This window comes from Callionymus lyra, chromosome 5 (genome assembly GCF_982586985.1).
Source record: "Callionymus lyra chromosome 5, fCalLyr1.hap1.1, whole genome shotgun sequence".
Classification (NCBI taxonomy): Eukaryota; Metazoa; Chordata; class Actinopteri; order Syngnathiformes; family Callionymidae; genus Callionymus; species Callionymus lyra.
The window spans coordinates 26,006,437-26,031,406 of record NC_141822.1 but is presented as its reverse complement, the minus strand read 5'-3'; the positions used below and the strand labels follow the sequence as shown (position 1 = coordinate 26,031,406).

Sequence of the window (24,970 nt, the reverse complement as noted above, 5' to 3'; positions counted from 1 at the left end):
ATGATAGAACCTCTGTCTCTCGCCCCGAGTAGCTGGGATAAGAAGACGTGACCCGTGAAGCAGGACAAGCGAAGGGGAGGGAATGAATGAGATAATCCGACGGGTGCAGTAGCGTACACAAACGGCGGGGGCGCCAGAGAGCGCATACAGCGTTGCTAAAAGATGTGAAAATGGCGGAGCTACAAATGCTACTGGAAGAAGAGATTCCAGCGGGTCGAAGCGCACTCCTGGACAGTTTCACCAACTTGGAAAGGGTCGCCGAATACTGCGAAAGCAATTATGTCCAGGTAAGCTTTTTTTTTTTCGGGCGAGAAGATGGCGTGGTGTTTCAGGTCGGACATACCTGCTGCTCGAATAGCTGTAGCTAAGCTAGCTCGGACTGAGGCGACAACAAGCCGTTTTTATGTCACGTTTTCAAAGGAGCCGTCGAAGGATACACGCATCTGTCATTCACGTGAACGTTGTTCTGACGAACAGTGCAGTGTTTGTGTTTTTATTTCTGCGGTGACGATGGCTGGGTTGACTGGCGCATCTATCATGGGTTCTCCTGGTAGCAAGTTGTTAGCTTTGCTAGCTGCTCGACACCAGCCTCGGTTCAATACTAAACACACCTTGAACTGGATCAGCTTCGTCAACTGACTCGTTCGATCGGAACATCCTTTTGTCAATACTGCTCTTACCCTCATGCCAACTGTCTTTTCTGTCGTCTGTGCCTACTGAGCTGTCAGTGTTGGCATCACAGAAACACATATATATGATACAGGTTAAGCATATTATTATTACTGGTGCGTAAAAGAACTGTAGTGTATTGTCTTTTATTTGCATTAAAATGTGACTTGAGTGGGTTAGATATGTTTTTCACAACACTGAAGGAAGCTGTCACATGAGCCTCATAAGGGGGTGGATTTGTTCATTACCTTTACATTGTATTCAACCTAAAACTGGTTGGGTTAAGTAAGTAAGTAATTGTTTTGTATAGTGCTTTTCCAGACCAGGGTCACAAAGCGCTTAGACAATCAAAACAATATTCAATAAAATATAGACTTTAAAGATCAAGATAAAACTGATAACACAACAGGAGTTCCAGAAAATCAAGGAAAAGCCTGAACAAATAAAAACGTCTTAAGATGTTTCTTAAAGGAGTCAGTAGACTCCATCAAGCGCAAAGAAGTTAACCGTATTCTTTTGGTTGTTCAGCCACAAGCAAGAGATGTACCCACTTCTCGTCATTATTCATGTTTCATGTCACCGATTTATTTGTTTTGTGATTGAGTGGCTGTGACTTTAACACCCAAAATGAGTGCTGCTTATCGGGTCCGACAGGTTTAAGCCCTGGAAGGTGACTAGCTGTCCCACGTTATCACCCATCAACCGACTTGTGATCTATCAAGCCTAGAAGCAAATCACAAGAAAACCTGTTAACATTTCTGTAGACTAATGGACAAGTCATAAATATGCATCCTCTAGTAATAACTAATATACATTTCACTTGTGGTTTTGTGGCTCATTTAAGTTCAGCCACATTTTCTTGCATTCCGCATCATGATGGAAAGTGTTAGACGAGCTGTGGTATTTAATTTATTAAGAGACCAATAACTGTCATAACAAACCTTATTTACTTGTTTTGTAAGTTACAACTCTATATTTACAGTTTTGCACATCGCACTTTAAATGAAGGATCAATCACACTCATAATGGAATTGTATTTCAATATCCATCATAAATCGAATTGTTTTGCACTGAGAAAAACACTTGCTGGAATTAATAGTGTATCATTTGTGCTTTACATGAAATAAAACTTTTTTTTATTGTTATTTTACAGCTTATCTAAATAGTTGGATAACGGTTATCATAGTTGTAGTTGTGTTTTAAGTACATTTCAGTAAATGTTCAAGTGATATAACCTGTCTGACTTCATGCTTAGATGCTGCATCAGTGATTATGCTCAATAATGTGGTCTGTTCAGATTTCTGGAAATCTCTCATGCTGCAATTGAATCATAACAACTAAAATTATTCTTTCCCCTAAAGCAAGTGGGGTTTTTTTTCTGATTCAAGGCTTTTTTTCTCTCTTTTATGTATTCTAGGACATTCCACTAGGGCTGAATATTAATTGTATTTGCGCTTTAATCGCGGTATTCAAAAATGCGATTATTACATCGCAGAGGTTGCGATATTATTTAATGTTCTTTTAATTTTCGAGCCGTCAAAATGACTTGCGAGCGGCCCTGAGCGCAGCAGGCGCAGAGAGACGCATTAACCCGTGGATCAGTCACGTCTAGAGAAGCTAAAGAGCAGCAGTAAGAAACAAACAGTGTTTTCACTTTTCTTTACTCTGCTATGATGTTTGTATGATTTTTTTTTTTTTTTATTGACTCATAAATATAAATGTTTACATCACGCTTTTAGCACCTTTTTTACAGTAGTTTTTAGTATTTGCAGTGAAAATGTTATGTATGTTTACAAGTGTAATTAAAGTAACTAAATAAACCTTCTCCCTTTTATTTTAAGGTTTGCCTTATTTTCCTTTATCATTAAAAATACTTAACTTATCTTGAGAATTTAAGAGAAATACATTTCATTGTAAAGTTAATCATTTATTGTTTTAAATTAAAAAAAAAATGGATAAAAAAGGACATTGAAAAAAATATATGCATAAATAATTGCAATCGCAATATTTCGGAAAATAATTGCAATTATATATTTTTTCTGTAATCGTTCAGCCCTTCCACCTTAAAAGCATTAACCATCTGTTGATCAGAACACTGAGCTCCCATGTTTACATGAGCAGATTAAGCTATTTAAAGCACCTCTGTGGTGTTCGTCTGTAATGTCCATCTTGTATTGAAGCCAACACATTGCAAGTGTCAGTGCCCAATATTTGGGCTGATGGCCTAGCAGCGTTAACCATCTAAAAAACATCTTAAAAAAATAGTTATTACATTTTTGCGGATAATTTACCAATGTCGAGGACATGCATGTTTGCCTATACCTCTAAAAGAGAACAGATTACCTTGAAAATAATCCCAAACCCATAGTCAACATGAGGGTGAGCAGTTAATTTGATTTTTTTTAACTAACTTTTAAGGCTTCAATTCAATCATGGAGTATATTTTCCATGGTAAGATCATCAAAGTTGATCTATTCACCCAACAATGTAAATGTGGCTGTGTCAACATCCTGTTATTCCCAAAAATTACATTTTTTTTATGCCTATTTTGTGCCGATTTCTACACAATCCATGTTCACTGATATTGCTGTGTGAAAGTTGATTTTTGTGCTATTCAAGTACAACTGAGGAATGTGTGGTGTGTAGGTGACAACCTTTAATGAATATTTAATAATGATGGATTTCTTATGTGGAAACAGTGGGCTGGCTGACAAACTAGCCCTGCCATTCAGCTAAATAATGCTGCTACTGAATAATGGCGAAAGGGAAAGCTTGTTTTTGTCACAGAGCAAGCCCTGCCATTTAAATTGATGCTGACATTGGTGTTGAAGGGGAGGCGTTGTTATTAAGAAATTGAAGGGGGTGCAACCTTATTGCAAGATTTACAACACATTAGTGGGCAGAAATAAGTTAATAAATGTCAAACAGTTGTAATTATGTAAGTTAATATTCAGAAAAAATGTGCATTGTTTTAGTGAAGCTTGTTTCTCATTGTCATTTACAACAGATAAAACGCAAAACGTTGGTTCGTCTGATAAAGGATTGAAGTTTACAAGATCATTTTGAATCCAACGTTGGGAGGAAGGCTGGCATCAAGGCTGTTATTGTTGTTACTCAGAATGAGAATGGCTTCAAAACGTGGTGGTAACCATGTCTCAAGTATTACTTCGTACTGTAGATTTTCTGTTCTTATTAGAGGAGAAGACATTCAAATTTTTATTCAAACGTCTGCTGTGTTGTGTGATTCATGCAAAATAATTGAGAAGCACCTGATGGTTGAGCTGCTCTGCTCTGTCGCAGCCTATTTCCATCAGTGTGTGTTTGAGTGTTTGAATGGGTGTCTTGGTATAGACGGGCATAGAAAGCGTTCTATAAGTAATAACCATTTACCATATTCCAATTTTTACATTCAATATCAAACTACAGTACATTACCTTCAAAGTTAGTTGCCACTGTCCTTAATCTAAAGTGGGTTTGACCAAGTTTTCAAACTTATTTTCACGTGGTGATGCAATGCAATAGATGTATGGAAGGTTTTGAATTGTAAAAGCACTTTGAAACATTTCTCCGAGATGTGTTGTAGAAATACGATACATGTGTTACGATATGATGTATTGCGAAACTGTACAACAACGATAAATTGTTTATTTAAAAAAAAAAAAACTTTTTTATGACCTATAGAACATAGAAATGAGCAAATACTTCCTTCAATAAAATGTGAAAGTGCTTGAAAGAAATTGCTTCCCAAATAATGTAAACTTACTGTATATTAAAAATGCACAATGAAGTTCATTTACGGTCTCAAACAACATGAAATATGCAGTTTACTTCAGTGTTTAATTTTTTTTTTTACTTTAAGCTTTGTTTTAAAACCAAAATGATTCCAAACATCAGCTTTAAAAGCTGTAGTAGCTTGGTGTACCCATTCTTTTTTGAAATGACAAATTTTGTCAACTAGTGGCCAGAGGTCTAATTGCACCTCACGAATACATGAACACCATGAATATTTGACTATTTATAAAAAAGTGTGTGTGTGTTATTGTTATATCAATATTTTTCTTAAACCCCTAATAAATTCAGTTTTATTTTTGGACTCGTAATATAAAATATACTTAAATCTGTTGTTTGTTTTAAAGTCTCCAGACAAGGAGAGGGCGCTGGAGGAGACCAAGAATTACACCACACAGTCCCTGGCCAGTGTCGCCTACTTGATCAACACGCTGGCCAACAATGTCCTCCAGATGCTTGACATTCAAGCATCTCAGCTCCGCCGCATGGAGTCTTCCATCAATCACATCTCACAGGTAAAGACAAAATCAAACATTTTTCTATTTTTTGATCGGTGCAGGATGAACTTAAATCCTGATTTTCAGACGGTGGACATCCACAAAGAGAAAGTGGCAAGACGGGAGATCGGTATACTAACCACCAACAAGAATACTTCGCGCACGCACAAAATCATTGCTCCCGCCAATCCAGAGAGACCAGTGCGCTACATCCGCAAGCCCATCGACTACGCTCTGCTCGATGACATGGGTCATGGTGTTAAGGTAGGCTCCATTTGTTCTGTGTTCTTTAAAGTTCAGAGCTGACTCTGCTGTTTCCCAGACTATTTGTTTAGGCCATTAGTCATTTGAATAATTATATCTGAAAAGACATGTTGTATTGATTTGAAATATTTTCTCCTCTGAACTATCGGTATCATTTGTGTTATTTCTTATATGTTAGTATTGAATATATGAGAATCTGTCTCTTTGAATGAATCCCCATGACTGTAACACTGGGCCTTTGTCTCAGCACTGTGTGAACGCCACAGGCATCAATAGCTGTTTGCTCTCTACTGTCACAGAATAATCAACTGACTTCTCTCTCTCTTTCTCTCTCTTTTTTCTCCCTCTGCTTACCTTTTTTAATGTTAAATGTTCAACCATAGTGGTTGCAAAGGTTTAAGGTAAGATTCAGAAAGTCAAAGCACTGAGGATTTTTGTGGTTTTAAAAAGGATGTTCTTGTGATGTGATGTTGGTTTATTTTTGTTTTGTTTGTGAAGTTCCCATCCCATCGTCCTGGCACAACGGACCATGTTTTTTTAGAAACGTTTTTGAATTTGTTGTCATGTCATTTGTAATCTATGATTTGTGAAGCTGTCCTGTGGGTTTTCATATTGCCATTTTACTCCTGGATGTTCAAGGGGTACCCCATCCTAGAAGCACTAGGAACCTTATGCTGATCTGTTTCTAGTTATTTGTTCTGTGGGAATGCTTCTCTTTCAAGTAAACTAACGGATGTCTTAACCCTTGTAGGCCAGTGCTCAGAACATGAAGGCTGGAGGAGGCGCACTTCCTCGCACAAACCCTCCCACACAGAAGCCTCCCAGTCCACCTATGTCAGGGAAAGGAACACTTGGGTATGTAGGCCTCTACCTATGATGAGAGGAGCATAACAATTAACTCTACAAGGTTACAACTTTCAGAAGAAATTTACTATTTTAATCATTTGTTTACCACCGATTTATTTCGGAATTTTCTAAATATACATCATTTGAATCAACCTGAAGGAGCACTAACATAACACCAGTTATTAGTCTGTTTTTAAAGAGTGTTATTTCTGGCACTGTGGATACAAATAGGTGTCACTGGTGTCTGTTCCGCAATCTGATGTTTCCTAACCACAAGGGATTGAAGTACAGCTATTTAATGTGTTCTTGTTACTCATGGGACCTTCCTGGGTGTCAAGTGTTCCTTGTGAGTGTGTGTCTGTGTAGCCAAGTGTTAATTCACTCCCACACTCCATGAAATTAACAGTTGTGAAGCGCTGGAGTCTGGGAATGATGTCTTTTACAAGTGGCTCTCCGAGGTGTGGGTGTCTCTGTTCCTATTAAGATGTGCATGCCGATCATCCACAACACTCCCATGATGCACTCTCAGTGACGGGCGGACATCTTGTTGAATATAATTTTGTTGTTTCCTCTTTGTCGTTATTTGGCTTCATTATGTTCCTTTGGTTTTCAGAAGTTACTTTCAATTGTGTGTTTGTGATCCAGCCCGCCCCCTCCTGGCTGCCCCATATGCCTCATAGCATCATCTTTATCCATAGCAACAGTGCTCAGAGACGGGTTATATGCCACTTTATGACGACTAAACCTCACAGTATTGGCATATTGACTAGACAACATGGTACCTGCCGTTCATACCATGTTTAGATATCCAGTCCTGTGTTCCTCAAGATCCGCATTGAGTCCACTTTGCCCGACACCACCTGATCCTGGTGTTTCCCCCCCTTTATGCCCCGTTTTTTTTTTAAGTTTGCACTTGTTTGTTTCTTGCTCTCCTCCCCTCCTCCCCCACAACTTCTCTGTGGACGCCCCCCCCTCTCCTTCAACTCCTGACCCTTCTCACAGGCGACACTCCCCTTATAGGACGCTTGAGCCAGTGCGTCCACCCGTTGTCCCAAACGACTACGTCTCGAGCCCGACGCGCATCATGGCGCACACCCAGCCGAGCCCAGCACGCACTGCATCTGTTAATCAGAGGAACCGCACGTACAGGTACCCCCTACCCCCCTCCCAGCATGTATCTCTACACTTGAACAATGCGCCCCCTGTCCCCCTTCCTGCCTTTCTTCTTCTGTCTACGGTAACATCCACACTCCTGATCTTCTTTTTTTTTTTAGAAACTAAAGATAGTTTTGCCATCTTTACAATGATGATAAAGAAGGATCAATCAGTCACTAGAAAATATTTTCTTCTTGTTTGGCCTGACCTAAGATATGTTTTTGTCAATGGTTAGTTATTTACCATAATCATGTCTTAAGTTTAGCCCAGTGGAAAGGGAGAAAGCCTTTTCTTAACAAAAGAAAATACACATGGACTCATTTATATATTTCGGCATACTTATTAGCATGTGTCTTTATAATGATGATTTCATAACGATATTGATGGAACCGTCACAGCCGCAAGGTCACCAAAGGTTTCTGAGCAGAATTCCAAGATTCCCTGATGCATCAAGAGGAGAGTAAAGCTCAAGTCCAGAAGCAAAAGGATTTTTCTTTTTGCACTCAGACCCTTCTGTTGAGCCAACAATTTACCAAAAACATCATGAGTAGCATTTCTGGCAAATCCACAAGATGCATGTCAAGACTCTCTTCTTAGCAACACCCTATCTCTAGACTCGTATCCGCTGCTCGTTTGCTTCAACCATACACTCCTGTCTCGCAAAATGTCCGTGCCACATGACCTGCTGCATTCTGCCTCTTATGTGTGTCATATATTTGTCCTTGTCTGGTGTCTTGACTGCGTCACCGTCTGCGTCTGTCTGTGGAAAATCCTCTCGCTGCTGTCTGTCACTGTGACATGTTCATTTCATAAAGGCTTATTTAATCGTGTTAGTGCTCTTGACAGCCCCCCCACCCCATCCCCCAGTAAGAACATTGGGAAGAGGGTGATATTAGTTGTGGTATTCATGTGTTATAATCTTAGATGTAGCTAAAATCAAAGTTAATTTGTATTTCGTTCAGTCAAATGATTATAATAGAAGTTGAGTTTTGTAATTAAAATGGTTAAATACTGGTTTAAGTATTTTTTGAGAATTGCAAAAATGTTTATCTTCCAAAATTGACCCTTCAGGATCAGGTTTAGCAATGATAGAAATTCTTGTCAGTGTTTTTACTGTCGGCATTTGACGTGTTTGCTGCCCCAAACATCAGCAGTGGAAGCAGTGGAGGAAGCCACCCCAGCAGTAGTCGCAGCAGCAGTCGAGAAAACAGTGGCAGTGGCAGTGTGGGCCTTCCCATAGCCGTGCCCACCCCTGCCCCACCCAACGCTTTTCCAGGTAAAGTCTGATTTCTCTTTGGTCTGAACTAACAACTAATACAATGTGAGCCATAACTACGATTGTGTCTGAAATGCACTTTCCTCTTAGTCTACTTATCTTGTCTTTACCTTTCTTACTTGTCTTCTCTTTACCTATCTCACCTTTTGCGTTGAATAAAAACCCCATTAGGCTCCGCCCCTATGCCGCCCAACCCTGCCAAACCCACTTCCAACACAGCCACCACCCCTGGCTCTGCTTCCTCTATCGTAGATGGCCCTTCACAGGCCCCAAACCCTCCTGTAGATATCCCGCCTGTACCCCCTCCACCTCCCCAGCTCCCTGTCTCTTCTGCCCCCACTGGCACAGGCCCTGCTACTTACAACAATCCTGCACAAGGTGAGTGTATCCCAATGGGGGAAAGCTCAACCCCCTCCTCTGTAGCTGCCATCCCACCTCTAGACGTGTAGCCGTCCTCCAGCTGCATGTCTTCACCCTCATCTCTGACTTCCTGTTCTGTGCTAAGATAAACACTACATTTCATTTCAGGGGACAATTGTTTTGCTGTGAATTTTTCCACATTAGTTGTTTTATTCTGAAATCATAAGGGGCCATAAAAATATAGTCAACTGCTCCGTGTATCCCCATGTTTGATTTACATATACATAGTCTTTTGGTAAAATATTGATGAAATAGGGATGTAAGAACATTGATACGTTGAATATTTATTTATTTTTATCATACTTTTTCCTTTATGATTTTTATATTTAAATAGTGAATGACATAAAGTAATCTATTTTCTGTGTATTTACTTATACTAATATACTAATAATACTAATCAAGTATTATTAATAACACTTGATTAGTATTATTAGTGCCGCCCAAGTATTAATACTTGAGTAAAATGAATATTCAAATATTCAAGGCGTTTTTTGTTTTTTTTTTGGTTGCCATTAAACATCTGGTTTGCAGTCATTACGTCCTCCGCAGCTAAAGGAACAAGTGAAGTCACCAACATCCCAGGGATGACTGAGGACAAGAGGATACATTTAACTCTAGCAGATTTGAAACGGAAATATGTACAAACATCAGCTTTACAAAACAATTAAAGGCTGTTATCACTTGGTAAAGAGTGATGCAGTCTTTAAATTCTGCAAAACCAAGGTCAAGCAAGCTAAAGTACTTGGTCATTACTACAAATATATTGGTGATCCTACAGCTTTACAATATATCAAATAGTTGGCAGATTCTTGCAAGTACACATTCCAAATTAATTGTATATAGAGAGGCCTTTTCTGACTATATTATTATTAAAAAAAAAATCTTTCCCATTTTCCTTTTTGATAAAATGAATTACTGGGATTAAGAACATCTAGACATTTGTTCATTAATCCGTTTCTTCACCTTCTTCTGCGGCTCATCATCACCATGTCTCATCAGCTTCCTCCTGTCGGTGCTGCTCTGATGTTTCATGCACAGACTTGGAATGTTGATTATTCTCTCATGAAAATCCGCCTGTTATATTCATAGAAACACACAGGATGTTATGTCTTAAATGAAATCCCTAAATTACGTATCCAAGTTATCAACATCCAAGTTGAGTGGCAGCCATCATCATTGTCATAATTCATGCTAAACTCCAACGTCCAAAACTTCTGTTTTTTGGTGTGTTTTTTTTTTACATCTTCTATATGATTTTCCCCTCAGGTGCTTCTCAATTCTTTAGCATGAATCGCCCAGCACAGCCGCCTCAAAATAACCAGGTGGGCGGATCGTTGCCGTACCGCAGGCCGTCCTCTGTCACAGGCCAGCCCAGCATGGTACCTAACCAGAGTCAGCTCAACGGGGGACCCCACTTTGCTCATAATCAAGGTACCTTTTGAGACCTCTCCCAACTGTTGATCGACATTTTAAGCTCGTCCACATTGTGTGAAATATTGTTGTCAAATGATATTCATGTTTTTTTGTTGCATACAGTGCGAGATCATTTCGACCACATGATCAAATTTTTGGTCAACTCCGGTAATGAAGATTATATTATGAGCTAAGATTAGTCCCTTTTTTAGGGGGGCTTTCACCTCTTTTGTGTAAGCCCTGGTCCATGACGGACAGGAACTGGCAAAAGCCCTGGTTCCTCCCCCTTTTCAGATTCACTTCTTGAGCATCTTTATGTGTTCGACTTATATCTGTTCAAACTAATGTCTTTTGTCTTTCCTCTCTCTCTGTCTTCATCTCTTTCCACGCTGCTCTTCTGTGGCTCCACACTTCTGCGTGTGTTGACACTGTGTGGCGTTAGCAGGCCCGCTCGCTCCCCCGCCCCCCTCCATGCAGATCACTCCTCAGCTGCCTCTGATGGGCTTTGTGGCCCGAGTTCAGGAGACCAGTAAGTGGCCAAAAGCTCCTACCTCCCTCTGCATGACCACCAACTGCCCAAAAAAGCAGAGTCCTACCCCTAACACCAGTCGTTTCTGGGACCTTTAGATCAAGCAAAAGAGTTTTAACTCTGCTAAGTTGAATGGATTTCAACAACTGATGTCACCAATCTGTCAACGATGCCTGTTTGCATGACCGTTACTCGGGCATTCCTACAGTTAATGTTTAATTGATACGTATTGAAACATGCATGCCTATGCATTTCACTACATTTTCTTCCTGTTTTCCTGCCATTATGGATAATCGATCTTCTCTTCCAACCAAATCCAAAACCACCTGCAGTCTCAGACGTGCCGCCGCCACCTCCTCCCGCCGAGGAGCCGGTGTTTGAAGAGCCCACCCCTCCGCCGCCGCCCCCCGAGGACTACGAGGACGAGGAAGAAGAGGAAGAGTCCGCAGTGGTGGAGTACAGCGACCCTTACGCAGAGGAAGACCCCCCATGGGCGCCACGCACCTACATGGAGAAAGGTCAGAATCCCCTAATAATTATATCCCATAGAATAAGTATGAACCTTTCAATGGAAGATTCTGGATTAAAAATGGTAGTAACAGCGAAACAGGACTTATGTTGCTCTTATTATTTAATTATACAATTTTAAATGTTTAATTTGTTGTTTAAAAATGTTTAATAATAATTCAAGTAGTCTAGAAACAAACGTCAGTTTTTTCGTTTAAATATTATAAGGTATATTCTTTTGATAAACCTAGTTTATTTATCTAAAATAATACAAGACTTGCGAACAAAATTAAATAAATCTTACTAAAAAAAAGTTCACAACAATATGACTTGCATTTTTTTTCTAAATAAAAACCTATTGTTCATAAGCGAAGTTGGTGCGAGAGTTTTGTTTCACACATTTTCTCCCCTGTGCCTCCCCCTAGTGGTGGCCATTTATGACTACAGCCGGGACAAGGAAGACGAGCTCTCGTTCCAGGAGGGCGCCATCATCTACGTGATCAAGAAGAACGACGACGGCTGGTACGAGGGGGTGATGAACGGGACCACCGGCCTCTTCCCCGGCAACTACGTAGAATCCATCATGCACTACGCCGACTAAAACGGTTCTTCAAGACAAACGGGAGAACGGATCAAGGTGGGAGGGAAGGCCGCCAAAGGTTAAAAGGTCACAGACTTTGATCGGACGGAGCATGATCACCTCTGGGAGAAAGAAGAGGAACAGTTTTTACGTTGCTTCATGAGATACTGACCGAGTTACCCCCCAACCACTCCTCCGAGTTAACCATCGTTTTGTTTTTATTTTTATTTTGTATCATTATGAAGCCACTACATTTACTATGCTTCAACATTCTTTTTTTTTTTAATGTTTTTTCCCTCATTTTATAAAGTATTTATTTGAAACATAGTTGGTATTGATTTGTGCTGAGTGGCTGCAGTTTAGGGACTCTAGTCAAAGTTCTACCCTCCGTTCAAGGGCTGGAGGAGAAACCCCTCAGAGGAATATGTAAGAAAAGTTTTCCTATATAGAAAAAGACACAAATACAGTATATACTGTATATATACATATAAATAAATATATATATATATATAGGGATAACAAAATAAAGCGTGGAGTTAACCGTTTCATGCTTTATTTTCTCCTGCTACCTGAGCTGGACGTGTGCCAAAATGGGATGTTCACTGATAAGCACATCAACATAACTGAGAAGGATTTAAGGGGCGACCGAGATGGTGAACCAAGAATTGTTTATTTGCACCTTCTTTTTTTTCTTTGCTTCGTCTTGCTCTCATCTCCAGCAGGTGCGCGATGACTGGCGGTGACATAATCACCCTCGGAACAAGAGTTCTCACTCGCACAACAAGGTGGATTTTAACTGGTGATGCTTCTTATTCCTTCATTGCAATCACAGGTTTTATTATTTGGTGCAGCTGCATGTCTGGGAAGCTAAAAACAGAAAAAAAGGTTATTTCTGCTCTGTTGATGATAAATGTCTTAATATTTTTAGATATGGTGTGGTTTCTTGGTTTGGTTCCTCTGGATTTTCACTCGCCTCCATGATGATGATGCGTTTTTAAGGTTGACATGCTTGTGCCATATTGAAGTGTGGGTTGTTGTTTCGGTTGTTCCATCATTTCTTTTGCAATAAATTTGCCAGAGGGATGAGTTGTTGTTCGACTTCATACGCTCTTCTTCTTTTTCTGAGGTGATTTAAAAACAAAAAAAAAAGCACATCGATTTGTAGTTTTAACCAAGCTGTAGAAGGAAGAAATATTGAAGAATGTGAGATATATATTATGGCTCTGAAGTGTGACTTAAATGAAAAAGAAACCAGCTCTTGTGTTTGTTACTAGTGCGAGACTCCCCCGAAAACATTCCCCCACACTGTCAGTTGTGGAGCATCCTCTTCAGCTTCTGCTCAGGGTGGGAGGAATCATTGCCAGGGCCTGGTGCTTGTACTGACATGGAAAACTTTATATTTAAAAAAACAAAACGAAAAAAAGATGAAACGTGGGTCTGTTTGTGAGTCTTGCATGCCATTGTTCTTATCTGTACTGGTGTCCCAAAACATGTGGTGGATCAAACATTTGGAGGAAGAAAAAAAAAAGATGAGCAGCTCAGACAGTCCCACCAGCCTCATCCAAAGAGACTGTACACGTGTACACAGCCTAATATTGAGGAGTTTCTTTCACATTCAAGGTGGTTTAAAAACATGTAGAGCTGATGGTGAATCCTGCAGACATGGAAAAAAAGGGCAGCAAGACAATTCTAGACATGAAATCTGTCGCGACTTGACCTTGAGGTCTGGGCTGTAAGCGACGAAGAAAAAGAAAAAAAACATTCCCTAAATGTGGCCTTCAGAGTCTGCAGGATTCACTGCTCCATGGAGATACAGAGGCCCCTCAAGAAGTTGGACAGCCCATTCCATTGTGTTGCACAGTTGAAGAAGTATCTTATTTGTAAAACCATGACAATAAAGCTATTCAGATTAACTGCTGACGCAGTTCTGTTCATGATCTGTTTTCACTCTAGTGTCAAATGTGTGTGTGGAAGGAGACAACTTTTACAAACTTGTATAGAATTTTTTTTTTTCTAGTTCTTCTCGCATACACGTACACATATGCGCTATAGATGTTATGTGCTTCTAAACACTGTTATACTATTTATTCTCTTTCACTCACCACACGTATATCAAGGCTCCAACATATTATTCATAATATTCCAAGTTGTTGAGCATAAAAACCGCAAAGGTGCTGCTGAAAAGCTCAGGGATAGAAAAAAAAGGAAATCATTGAGTCAACTTGCAGCTACAGGTTTTTAAATAATGGACCTATTTGTTGGTCGTTCGGGACCATTGTCCACCGATGATGACATGCCCAGCAGTAGCACTGACAAAGATGGTGGGGATGACTCTGAGATGACGGGACAGAGCTCACTCAGGCGGCGAACGACCTCATGATGGTAAGTTATATTTGGAAAATTAGCAAACAACTTAATGGATCTTCACCTTCATGGGATCATCATCGGATGGTTCGGGTTGTATGGTGGAAAAATATGATTTGTTTTGTGTACGTGTCTGGCATAATATTGCTTAATAACCTTACATAATCTTAGGTACATATTTAACTAATATTTAACTATTTTTAATATAGTACTGCTGATGATAATGGGCTTGTTTTGGTTAACTAGCATAATTAACAATACTTGTATCTCTTCTTTTTTTTTCTAGATTGAAGATGATCCAGCTGTGGACAGAGGATCTCTGTACAAGCCTCATTATTTTTATTATTAGTACCACACTACTGCAATTATTTAACCGCATGCTACTTTAGGGTTCATGTTAATGTTTACTAGATGATTTAGGTCCAAAATAACGTAAAATGCTTGACATCAATGCACAGGCTTGATAGCCTCCCTCACCACCCATAAAGTGGGCCGGTCTGTCAGTGACCATCACAATTGAAATTACAAAGCTATTACAAAATGTATGTGAAATATTGCACAGAAATGGTGATTTTTAAAATTTCAAGAAGAAATTAAAAAAAACTAACGAGTGTAGTAGCTTGATATGAAGGTACTCCATAAGTGACATGAACTTGGTGACCATCGGAGTTCTAATTGCAAAGCTATTACAAAATGTATGTGAAATATTGCACAGAAATGATGATTTTGAAAATAAAAATAATAAATTATAAAAACTAATGAGTGTAGTAACTTGATATGAAGGTACTTCATACGTGACATTAATTTGGGGACCATCAGAGATGTAATTACAAAGCTATTACAAAATGTATGGCAAAATTGCATGAAAATATTGATTTAAAAAAGAAATGTAAAAAACTAACATATATATGGAGGCCCTTCTTTAGTCACATGAACATGGTGACCATACAATCTTAAAATTGTACTTCAACACCTTAGCGTTTCCGAGTTATTAACGCGCAAAGATCGAGCCAACTTTACTTAAGTCTTCGCTCCTCTTGGGTGTGTCCCGGGGTTGGATTCTTCTTCCGGTTTCTCTTTCACTCACACCTCGCGGCCTTGTCTGTGCTGGACGTTTAAACATGATCAGATCAGAACTACAGTGGATAAGATGAAATATGGCGCATCAGGCTTCCACCTGCGTTTCTTACCTCATGACACTTTATTTCTCCTTTGTCGGAGTGAGATGCGTCTCAGGTAAGAGTTGAACTTTAACATAGTAGCTTCGATGTTAGCGTCCGAGAGAAGATCGTTTTCACCAGAGGAAATCTTTTATCAATTCATTTTCTAAATATTGATACTTTGAATTGAAAATAACTTTATTTTAATTCAAAAATAATTGCATTACTATTGCATTATAAACATACAACATTTTCAAAATGTATAATATTCCGTCCGCAATGTTCTATTTCCATACGATTATTACCGATAAAGTTGCATTTTAATATACACAACATATTATTAGCCAACATTTATTTTTTGTATACGTTTTTACTACAAATTTTAAAATGGCTTTTAATGATTTGTTTTTATTTAATTTAGAAAATGTCGTCACTAACATATAATGACTATATTTAATGACCATTTATTCAAAATTTCTACAGTAAAATCTCTCCAAATTTACCAGGATAGTAGTCAAGGTCATCATGAAGCATAATCCAGTGGAATTTTTCACTAAACTTTTAAGGATTATTTTAATTTAATTTTTAAAATGTCGTCATTAACATATAATGACTATATTTAATGACCATTTATTCAAAATTTCTACAGTAAAATCTCTCCAAATTTACCAGGATAGTAGTCAAGGTCATCATGAAGCATAATCCAGTGTAATTTTTCATTAAACTTTTAAGGTTTTATTTTAATTTAATTTTGAAAATGTCGTCATTAACATATAATGACTATATTTAATGATCGTTTATTTCAAATTTCTACAGTAAAATCTCTCCAAATTTACCAGGATAGTAGTAAAGGTCATCATGAATCATAATCCAGTGGAATTTGTCACTAAACTTTTAAGGATTATTTTAATTTAATTTTGAAAATGTCATCATTAACATATAATGACTATATTTAAGGATCATTTATTCAAAATTTCTACAGTAAAATCTCTCCAAATTTACCAGGATAGTAGTAAAGGTCATCATGAGGCATAATCCAGTGTCATTTTTCATTAAACTTTTAAGGTTTTATTTTAATTTAATTTTGAAAATGTCATCATTAACATACAATGACTATATTTAATGATCATTTATTCAAAATTTCTACAGTAAAATCTCTCCAAATTTACCAGGATAGTAGTCAAGGTCATCATGAAGCATAATCCAGTGGAATTTTTCACTAAACTTTTAACGATTATTTTAATTTAATTTTGAAAATGTCGTCATTAACATATAATGACTATATTTAAGGATCATTTATTCAAAATTTCTACAGTAAAAACTTTCCAAATTTACCATGATAGTAGTAAAGGTCATCATGAGGCATAATCCAGTGGAATTTTTCATTAAACTTTTAAGGATTATTTTAATTTAATTTTCTAAATGTCATCATTAACATATAATGACTATATTTAAGGATCATTTATTCAAAATTTCTACAGTAAAATCTCTCCAAATTTACCAGGATAGTAGTAAAGGCCATCATGAGGCATAATCCAGTGTAATTTTTCATTAAACTTTTAAGGTTTTATTTTAATTTAATTTTGAAAATGTCGTCATTAACATACAATGACTATATTTAATGATCATTTATTCAAAATTTCTACAGTAAAATCTCTCCAAATTTACCAGGATAGTAGTAAAGGTCATCATGAGGCATAATCCAGTGTCATTTTTCACTAAACTTTTAAGGATTATTTTAATTTAATTTTGAAAATGTCATCATTAACATATAATGACTATATTTAAGGATCATTTATGCAAAATTTCTACAGTAAAATCTCTCCAAATTTACCAGGATAGTAGTAAAGGTCATCATGAGGCATAATCCAGTGTCATTTTTCATTAAACTTTTAAGGTTTTATTTTAATTTAATTTTGAAAATGTCGTCATTAACATACAATGACTATATTTAATGATCATTTATTCAAAATTTCTACAGTAAAATCTCTCCAAATTTACCATGATAGTAGTAAAGGTCATCATGAAGCATAATCCAGTGGAATTTTTCACTAAACTTTTAAGGATTATTTTAATTTAATTTTGAAAATGTCATCATTAACATATAATGACTATATTTAAGGATCATTTATTCAAAATTTCTACAGTAAAAACTTTCCAAATTTACCATTATAGTAGTAAAGGTCATCATGAGGCATATTCCAGTGGAATTTTTCATTAAACTTTTAAGGATTATTTTAATTTAATTTTCTAAATGTCATCATTAACATATAATGACTATATTTAAGGATCATTTATTCAAAATTTCTACAGTAAAATCTCTCCAAATTTACCAGGATAGTAGTAAAGGTCATCATGAGGCATAATCCAGTGTCATTTTTCATTAAACTTTTAAGGTTTTATTTTAATTTAATTTTGAAAATGTCGTCATTAACATACAATGACTATATTTAATGATCATTTATTCAAAATTTCTACAGTAAAATCTCTCCAAATTTACCATGATAGTAGTCAAGGTCATCATGAAGCATAATCCAGTGGAATTTTTCACTAAACTTTTAAGGATTATTTTAATTTAATTTTGAAAATGTCGTCATTAACATACAATGACTATATTTAATGATCATTTATTCAAAATTTCTACAGTAAAATCTTTCCAAATTTACCATGATAGTAGTCAAGGTCATCATGAAGCATAATCCAGTGGAATTTTTCACTAAACTTTTAAGGATTATTTTAATTTAATTTTGAAAATGTCGTCATTACATATAATGACTATATTTAAGGATCATTTATTCAAAATTTCTACAGTAAAATCTCTCCAAATTTACCATGATAGTAGTAAAGGTCATCATGAGGCATAATCCAGTGTCATTTTTCACTAAACTTTAAAGGTTTTATTTTAATTTAATTTTAAAAATGTCGTCATTAACATATAATGACTATATTTAATGATCATTTATTCAAAATTTCTACAGTAAAATCTCTCCAAATTTACGATGATAGTAGTCAAGGTCATCATGAAGCATAATCCAGTAGAATTTTTCACTAAACTTTTAAGGATTATTTTAATTTAATTTTGAAAATGTCGTCATTAACATATGACTATATTTAAGCATAATCCAGTGCATAATTCTATGATATTTAAAATGAATGTGTAGTTTATTTTACATATTATATAATGATATTACTTTCAAATCTACGTCAAAAAACTGAGTCTAGATACATTTTCCGCTATATCCGTATTAACACAGTTGTTGTTGGTTAAAATAAATAAATACATAAAATTATAAATATAAATAAATCTTATAATCATTTACTCCAAAGACAGTAGAACAGGATTGCATCAAGTTGAATAAAAACAACATAAAACATTATTACTGTTACTTTATTGCAATTTTCAAGTGGCCTCATGTATCAGAAGGGTTTCAGCGTCTTTACCGTTAGCTTAGCAATAGAAGCGCAAGATTTTTTTAATGTGGGCTCACGTGACGGTCGTTCGCTGACTGCGGGCTCACGTGATGGTAGTCTCGTAAGGGATGGCTGGATATTGACAGATTCTATCTTTGCGGTTTAATAGGTTTTTAATATGAACAATTAAAAATAAATTTCGATGGATTCTAATCACTGTTACACTATCGACTAAACCTTCATTTAAGAAGAAAAAAAAGTCTCGATCGCACTACATAAAGATTTTGTAAAGAGTTGTGAGAAATAAAATAATTTTAAAGTACAATTTGAAAAGTGTTGTATAATGATGTAGGGTTCCTTTATACGTGAGTTGAGTTAATACAAAATCTTAAAGAAATACTGCATGAAAATATTAATGTAAAAGTAAAAAGTTCTGAGTGTAGTAAAAAGATATGTAAGTACTTTATAAGTGACATAAATCTGGTTAGCGCCAGAGTTGAAGTTAGGGAGCTATTACAAAATGATGATGAAATATTATAAATATCCATTTAAAAGATTTCAAAGTCATGAGTGTAGTAGCATGATTTGGAGGTTTATAACAAGTGTTAAAAAGTTCTAAAGACATGTATGAAGTCTCCCCTTTTTTCACTTTTCATCTATTCGAGCACAATCTCTTAAACTGACTAAAAATGACTTTTCTGGCTGCCTCACACATTTGTCATCTCTAATGTTGACGTGATGGAATTATTCCAAAAAAAGTACAATTAAAAATAAGGTTAAAAACCATTTCTAAAAATATTAAATAATAAGTATAATTTGTATCTAAATGTTGTGTCCATCAGTCAGTCAAAAAGTAACTAGCTGTTGGCTTTCTTATTCAAATACAAAAAGCTAAAAATGTTTCTTATATGTAGGTAAAACCGCCATATTTAATCTGTACCTAACCTTACTATATTCAAATAAATACCATAAATAAATACTATATTAAATAAATAAATATGTTAGTTATTCACAGTCATTTGTAGAGTTCTTATTTATAATTAGTAAAGTGACTCCATGCAATGTAATTGTGACTTAATACATTTATTTTTTCATCATCAGCTGTTACTTATGGCGTCGTGGGAGGCACCGTTGTTCTCTCACCGATTCATCCCGTAAAGCCTGTCACTAGTGTGACGTGGAAGATCGAACCGGATCTTGCTATGGAATGGCACGGCAAAGACGTGGATGCGTGGCGTCAGTTTCAAGGTAACGCAACATATTTCATTCTAGGAACGACGACGACTGCAAAACAAAAGGAAAACTGAATATTGACACACAACTACTTTTAAATCCTGCGTGTGTGGTATATAATAGTGAATGTTTAACAATTAAGTATATATCTAAAACACTTTACACAAAGCAGTTTGTTTTTTGGCGTACGTCTTGTTTCTATATATAAAATAGTATGTCTGTGTGTGAATGTAGCATTTAAAGCTCTAATTGGCGATTGTAAGCCCCATAATCTTCCTGATCTCATCCTCTTCTCGCCCCCTTCATGTCTGTAGATCGTGGAACGCTCAATACTACCTCTGGACAAATGACGATTACCGGCCTAACGCTGGCAGACAGTGGTCACTACTCTGTATCCGTCAACGACAAAAGTGTCACTAACATTGAGCTTAAAGTTATTGGTAAGTACATCAGTTACATCATTATTATTGTCACCTTTTTTTTTACGTAATATTTCTCTCAGGTACTGTATCCAAACCAAGTGTGTCGGTGACATGTGATGACATGCACACGTGTCTTTTGACCTGTGATGGAACGAGAGCCGGGGCCGAACCTGTCAGATTGTTCTGGGAAATTGACGGCAAAGTGGTTAATTTAACCAGAGGAATCACCTTAACTGAGGTGAGACCAGAGCCTCTGCTGTGAGTCTCGGGTTCAATTCTTGAAACCCTTACCTGTGAATGTATTTTCTGAATTGTCAACACATCATTCTTTGATTTAAAAAAAAAAGAAGACAATCTAAGACAATCTTTGATCTAGTTTTCTAAACAAATTCATAGCTCACTCAAGACAAATATTTCCAAACTAAGAGATTGTCCCCTTTTTTCTCCGTTCTTCCTATTTTTCTTTAACAAACTTAACAACCTGACATTTTTTCCTCCTCCTGGTGTTCAGGAGAATCGGGGACAGTCGTACGCCTGTGCTTTTGAGAATCCTGTCAGCCACCTCAAGAGCGACCCGGTGCAAAACCCTTTCAATCGTGAGTGATCACAAATACTTCCAAATCGGTCGACCTTGTGTTTCCTAAAGCCCTGACATTGATCACCGCATTAAGCTACTGAAGCCACCTCAAGTGTTTTTTTCTTTTGACATATAACAAAATTATTGTTCTTGTTCTTTTAGGAAATCATCTCATACTCATTGTGGTTCTATTTTTGTACCTGACCACTGTTAGTGTGATTTCTTTTTTGAGGTAAGAGTCTAATCTGAAAATGTCTCTCAATTGTCGAGCACTTTCCCCTCTGACTCTTCTACAAGTGTGTTCACACCAAACAACACTTGCGCTCCTCCTGGTAGTTAAGTGCTCATTGGTTTCTGGCGACACAATCGATTCCCATTGTCTCCTTACCCTGGACTCGCACCAGACACGGACGCAGAACGGTGTTATGTTTTGCAGCGTGGAAAATAGAAAACAATGCAAACTTATCCAAGGACTCACAAAAAAAAAAGCGTGACAGCGGTTTTTCTTGCTTATGACAACATTGTTCTGACAGGAAACAAGTTATAAAAGTAAAGTGTTGGTCAATTTCTAAAATAAATCACCATTGACCGACGTCACACAGACTGAAATATAAACATTACTTCCAATCCTGTAGGTGAGACTTGTAACTGACCACCTCTTTTATTCTCTGTATGAATCAGGAGTGCAGTCATCTGTGCAGTCCCATGACAAAGGTTTCGCCTACTAAAGTCACTGACAAAGCACGATAAGAGGCATATAAAAGTGTCTTTAAAGAGACTGCTTCATCACGTGATATTTTAATGAACTGAACGGAAGAATAATTCAACAGATTTGTTCATTAAAGTTCCAAGTTTCTCGAATCCAACAGAAATGAATCCCAAAAGAAACAGACGCACTCGTCCACCGTGTAGCCGCGACCATCAGATCACAGCAATAGAATATTAAAGAGAGACGTTCATAAGCTTTTCCCTTGTGGTCTGTGGAAGTTCATCATGGAAAACATTAATCTACACGTCATGAACACCTCTGGTTTTCATTCATTCAGACCCTCACGCCCGGTCTCCAGACCTCGAATCCCCTCCATCATCCAAGATTTCACTAGAATTCAGTCTCCCTCTATATTGTTAAATTTAAGAATTTAATCGTTACATTTTAGAATTTAATCGTTAAATTTAAGAATTTAATCGTTAAATTTAAGAATTTAATCGTTAAATTTAAGAATTTAATCGTTAAATTTAAGAATTTAATTGTAAAATTTAAGATTTTTCATCTTCATCGATTGTTCATAGATGTCGCGTCCTAAAATAACAATGAAAGATTTAACCAGATCACCAAACAAAACCAATTTTTAGCCTCTACTGAAATATACTAGAACCACTATCTGTCACAGTCACAGTGCCTCTCCTACAATGTTGTGTGGTCTGAGCGCCACATCACTTGTCCGAGCTTCACTCTCTAACCCATGCATCATGGAAGGAGTCCCTAATGTCCTCCCCAGCTGCTGTATCCGATGTCCACCCTGCCTTAACTCTCTTCTTCACCTTTCCTCGTCTTCAGTGTCTTCATTTAACAAGCTCTTCATGTCTTTGCAAGTCATAGTGTCGTATGTAGCAAGATTGCAGTCACTCACTTCTTTTTCTATTGTTCATTCAACAGTTACAGAGCCTACAGACCTGCAGGGGGCCACACATATTAAGCTGACTAAGAAACCTTTTGAAGGAACATCTTCTCCTCCAAATATCTACTGATGCAGAACTGACCGGTCGGATCAGGTCATGTTGATACAGCTGGAGGAATTAAAAAAAAAAATGTTTTAGGTTAGGTTAGGTAGAACTTTATTAGGTAGCATCTCTACTTTGTGAAAGCTGTGAGGATCGCTTCAGTATTTAATGACTTTACTGCTGTAGTTAAATACATGTTTCCTGCATTTATGGGTTATTGGCTTTATTGCTGTAGAATTGTTTTTAATAGGTCAAGTCAGTGGGTCAGAGAAACTGTATCCATGTGAACCACTTCATTCATCTCCAGATTTATTCAAGTTCACCTTGAATATTGTGCATCAATTCTGTGATGAAGCCTAAAAGTTTGTTTTTTACATGCAATGTCAAAACACATCAACCAACATCCTGATGCCCTTGAACAGATTTTTTTTTAAATAAGGCCAAATGAAGTTGCGTTTCATTGTCGATGTGCCTGGAAAAACAAAGAATGAATGGACGTTTGTTTTATAAACACTAGATGTCGCCAAATAAATCATGAAGGATTCGACGATAAAGTTTAATTGATAATATATTGGATGGTTTTTATTGTTGACTTGAAATGATGCTGCTTTTGAGCAAATGCTACTTGTTAAAATGTTTGATAATAAAAAACACAACAACAAAGGTGTCATACTTTAAATTACTAGGAGCTTTTATTTCTTTAAATAATTTTAATTGTTTGTTTTTTTCAAATAACTTTCTGACTGATGCTCGTGTATTTATTTTTCTTGATAATGAGGGAATGACAATAAAACATAATTGATCATTATCTTTAAAGGAATTCTAATTAAAAAACGAAAGCTGTATTTAATTGCTTCAGATTAGAGGTTCATTCTGCTAAAAAAGATTTCAAATAGCCCTAAACTATTTCCACAACGTTACTTGAGTTGACCCACGGTGAGTTCAGGGGTCGTCCTCCACTCAGGAAAGCCCAAGTTTAGACAGAAACAACACAAGTTCATCTTGCGAGTCATAACACAAGTGTCACCCTTCACAATGACTCTTTGGCAGCTGAGAGCACTGGAGACGATGGATGAGGGTTCAAATCTGATGGTGAAGGTGAGACACATTCACTTGAAATGCAGCCGCCGGCAAGAAATGACAGAAGAGATCCTCGGAGACAAGTGGACTTAGTCGTGCATGTGCGGACAGGATTGTTGAAATAAGAAGGAATAGATCCCGGACCACAAGGTCGTTCCTTCTTTCCATTTGGTGATGTAGTTGATCATACGAGGCATAGTCAGACGATCTTAAAATGTCATATTTTTGTATGAAAACAAATGTTTACCGTACAGTGTGTGTGTGTGTGTGTGAGAGAGAGTGCTGTCTGTCATCAGGTGAAGCTTTCCTCCTGTTAAGGAATGCAGCTTCTCGTCTGCACCACAGACAGGTGGCACGCTGCAGGCCTGCAAGTCTGGACAGAGTCAGACTGATAGAAAACTTTAAGATACAAGTCATCCCTGGATCGTTTGCCAATGGAAGGTTTATGGATGAATAGCATCAGAGTCACGGTGCCGAGCACAGACTTGAACCTACGCCTAGTTTTCTCTGTGAACACACTGAAGTGGAGAGAAAGCTTTCTTGCAATTTCAAGTTGACCCTTTTTCCCGTTCTACTTCATCCAGCTTTAGCTGGGGTAACATGCAGAGGTTCCAATGCCAGAGTAGAGTTGCAATCTCACTCACTCGATCAATTCATTTTTATTATCTGTATTTGCCAACCCTTCGAAACTCTCTTCAAGTCTTAGGATACACAAGCTCTCATCAGGGACAGAATCCCACAAAACAGAAACACAATTGTTTTCTTTTACATTTTAAAGATGTCAACCTGCTAACAATGTTTGGCTGTTGTCACTGTTTAAATAATCATGTCTCTATATATCAATATTGTCATTCCTGTATATGACTCTACAGGCACCATTATTAACATGAGAATTTAGAAACTTTCATTGCAAGTAAACACAACACATTACATTTTTTGTGTTGTCAGTACAGAATAAAAGAATGAAATAAGATAACACTCAAAATAAGCAATAGAAAAACAGCCATTCTGTGTCACCTATAATAAATATTTAATGAAAAATGTTTTTTTAAGTAG

General features: G+C 37.0%; 2 protein-coding genes across 13 annotated transcripts; both read left to right on the top strand.

The window, feature by feature from the left end:
• The first annotated feature begins 137 nt into the window (after positions 1–137).
• LOC148079901 (abl interactor 2-like) lies at positions 138–13,863 on the top strand. 12 transcript variants are annotated; one of them, XM_087791626.1, is made up of 12 exons: positions 138–287; positions 4,806–4,973; positions 5,043–5,219; positions 5,603–5,620; positions 5,971–6,074; positions 7,068–7,214; positions 8,372–8,496; positions 8,668–8,874; positions 10,183–10,347; positions 10,775–10,858; positions 11,191–11,376; positions 11,791–13,863. In XM_087791626.1, the coding sequence occupies exons 1-12, from the start codon at positions 171–173 to the stop codon at positions 11,964–11,966; spliced, it is 1,674 nt and encodes a 557-aa protein (XP_087647752.1). In that variant the 5' UTR covers positions 138–170; the 3' UTR covers positions 11,967–13,863. The 12 variants fall into 12 exon arrangements, with proteins under 12 accessions (XP_087647752.1, XP_087647751.1, XP_087647753.1 ...); XM_087791625.1 differs by having other exon boundaries at positions 10,772–10,858; XM_087791627.1 differs by lacking the exon at positions 5,603–5,620 and having other exon boundaries at positions 10,772–10,858.
• Positions 13,864–15,397: 1,534 nt separating this feature from the next.
• On the top strand, positions 15,398–23,491 carry LOC148079900 (T-lymphocyte surface antigen Ly-9-like). Its single transcript, XM_087792581.1, has 8 exons — positions 15,398–15,545; positions 19,982–20,128; positions 20,428–20,553; positions 20,616–20,773; positions 21,047–21,131; positions 21,275–21,344; positions 22,770–22,783; positions 22,818–23,491. The coding sequence occupies exons 1-8, from the start codon at positions 15,467–15,469 to the stop codon at positions 22,859–22,861; spliced, it is 723 nt and encodes a 240-aa protein (XP_087648707.1). The 5' UTR covers positions 15,398–15,466; the 3' UTR covers positions 22,862–23,491.
• The last annotated feature ends 1,479 nt before the right edge of the window (positions 23,492–24,970 follow it).

What these genes read in the sequence shown, in the direction of transcription:
- LOC148079901 (XM_087791625.1), top strand. Translation starts at nt 171, where the DNA reads ATGGCGGAGCTACAAATGCTACTGGAAGAAGAGATTCCAGCGGGTCGA. An exon ending in CCCACCCAACGCTTTTCCAG is followed by an intron (nt 8,497 to 8,667) that starts GTAAAGTCTGAT and finishes AAACCCCATTAG; the next exon opens with GCTCCGCCCCTATGCCGCCC. An exon ending in CCACTTTGCTCATAATCAAG is followed by an intron (nt 10,348 to 10,771) that starts GTACCTTTTGAG and finishes GTGTGGCGTTAG; the next exon opens with CAGGCCCGCTCGCTCCCCCG.
- LOC148079900 (XM_087792581.1), top strand. Translation starts at nt 15,467, where the DNA reads ATGGCGCATCAGGCTTCCACCTGCGTTTCTTACCTCATGACACTTTAT. An exon ending in CGGAGTGAGATGCGTCTCAG is followed by an intron (nt 15,546 to 19,981) that starts GTAAGAGTTGAA and finishes TTTCATCATCAG; the next exon opens with CTGTTACTTATGGCGTCGTG. An exon ending in GAGGAATCACCTTAACTGAG is followed by an intron (nt 20,774 to 21,046) that starts GTGAGACCAGAG and finishes CCTGGTGTTCAG; the next exon opens with GAGAATCGGGGACAGTCGTA.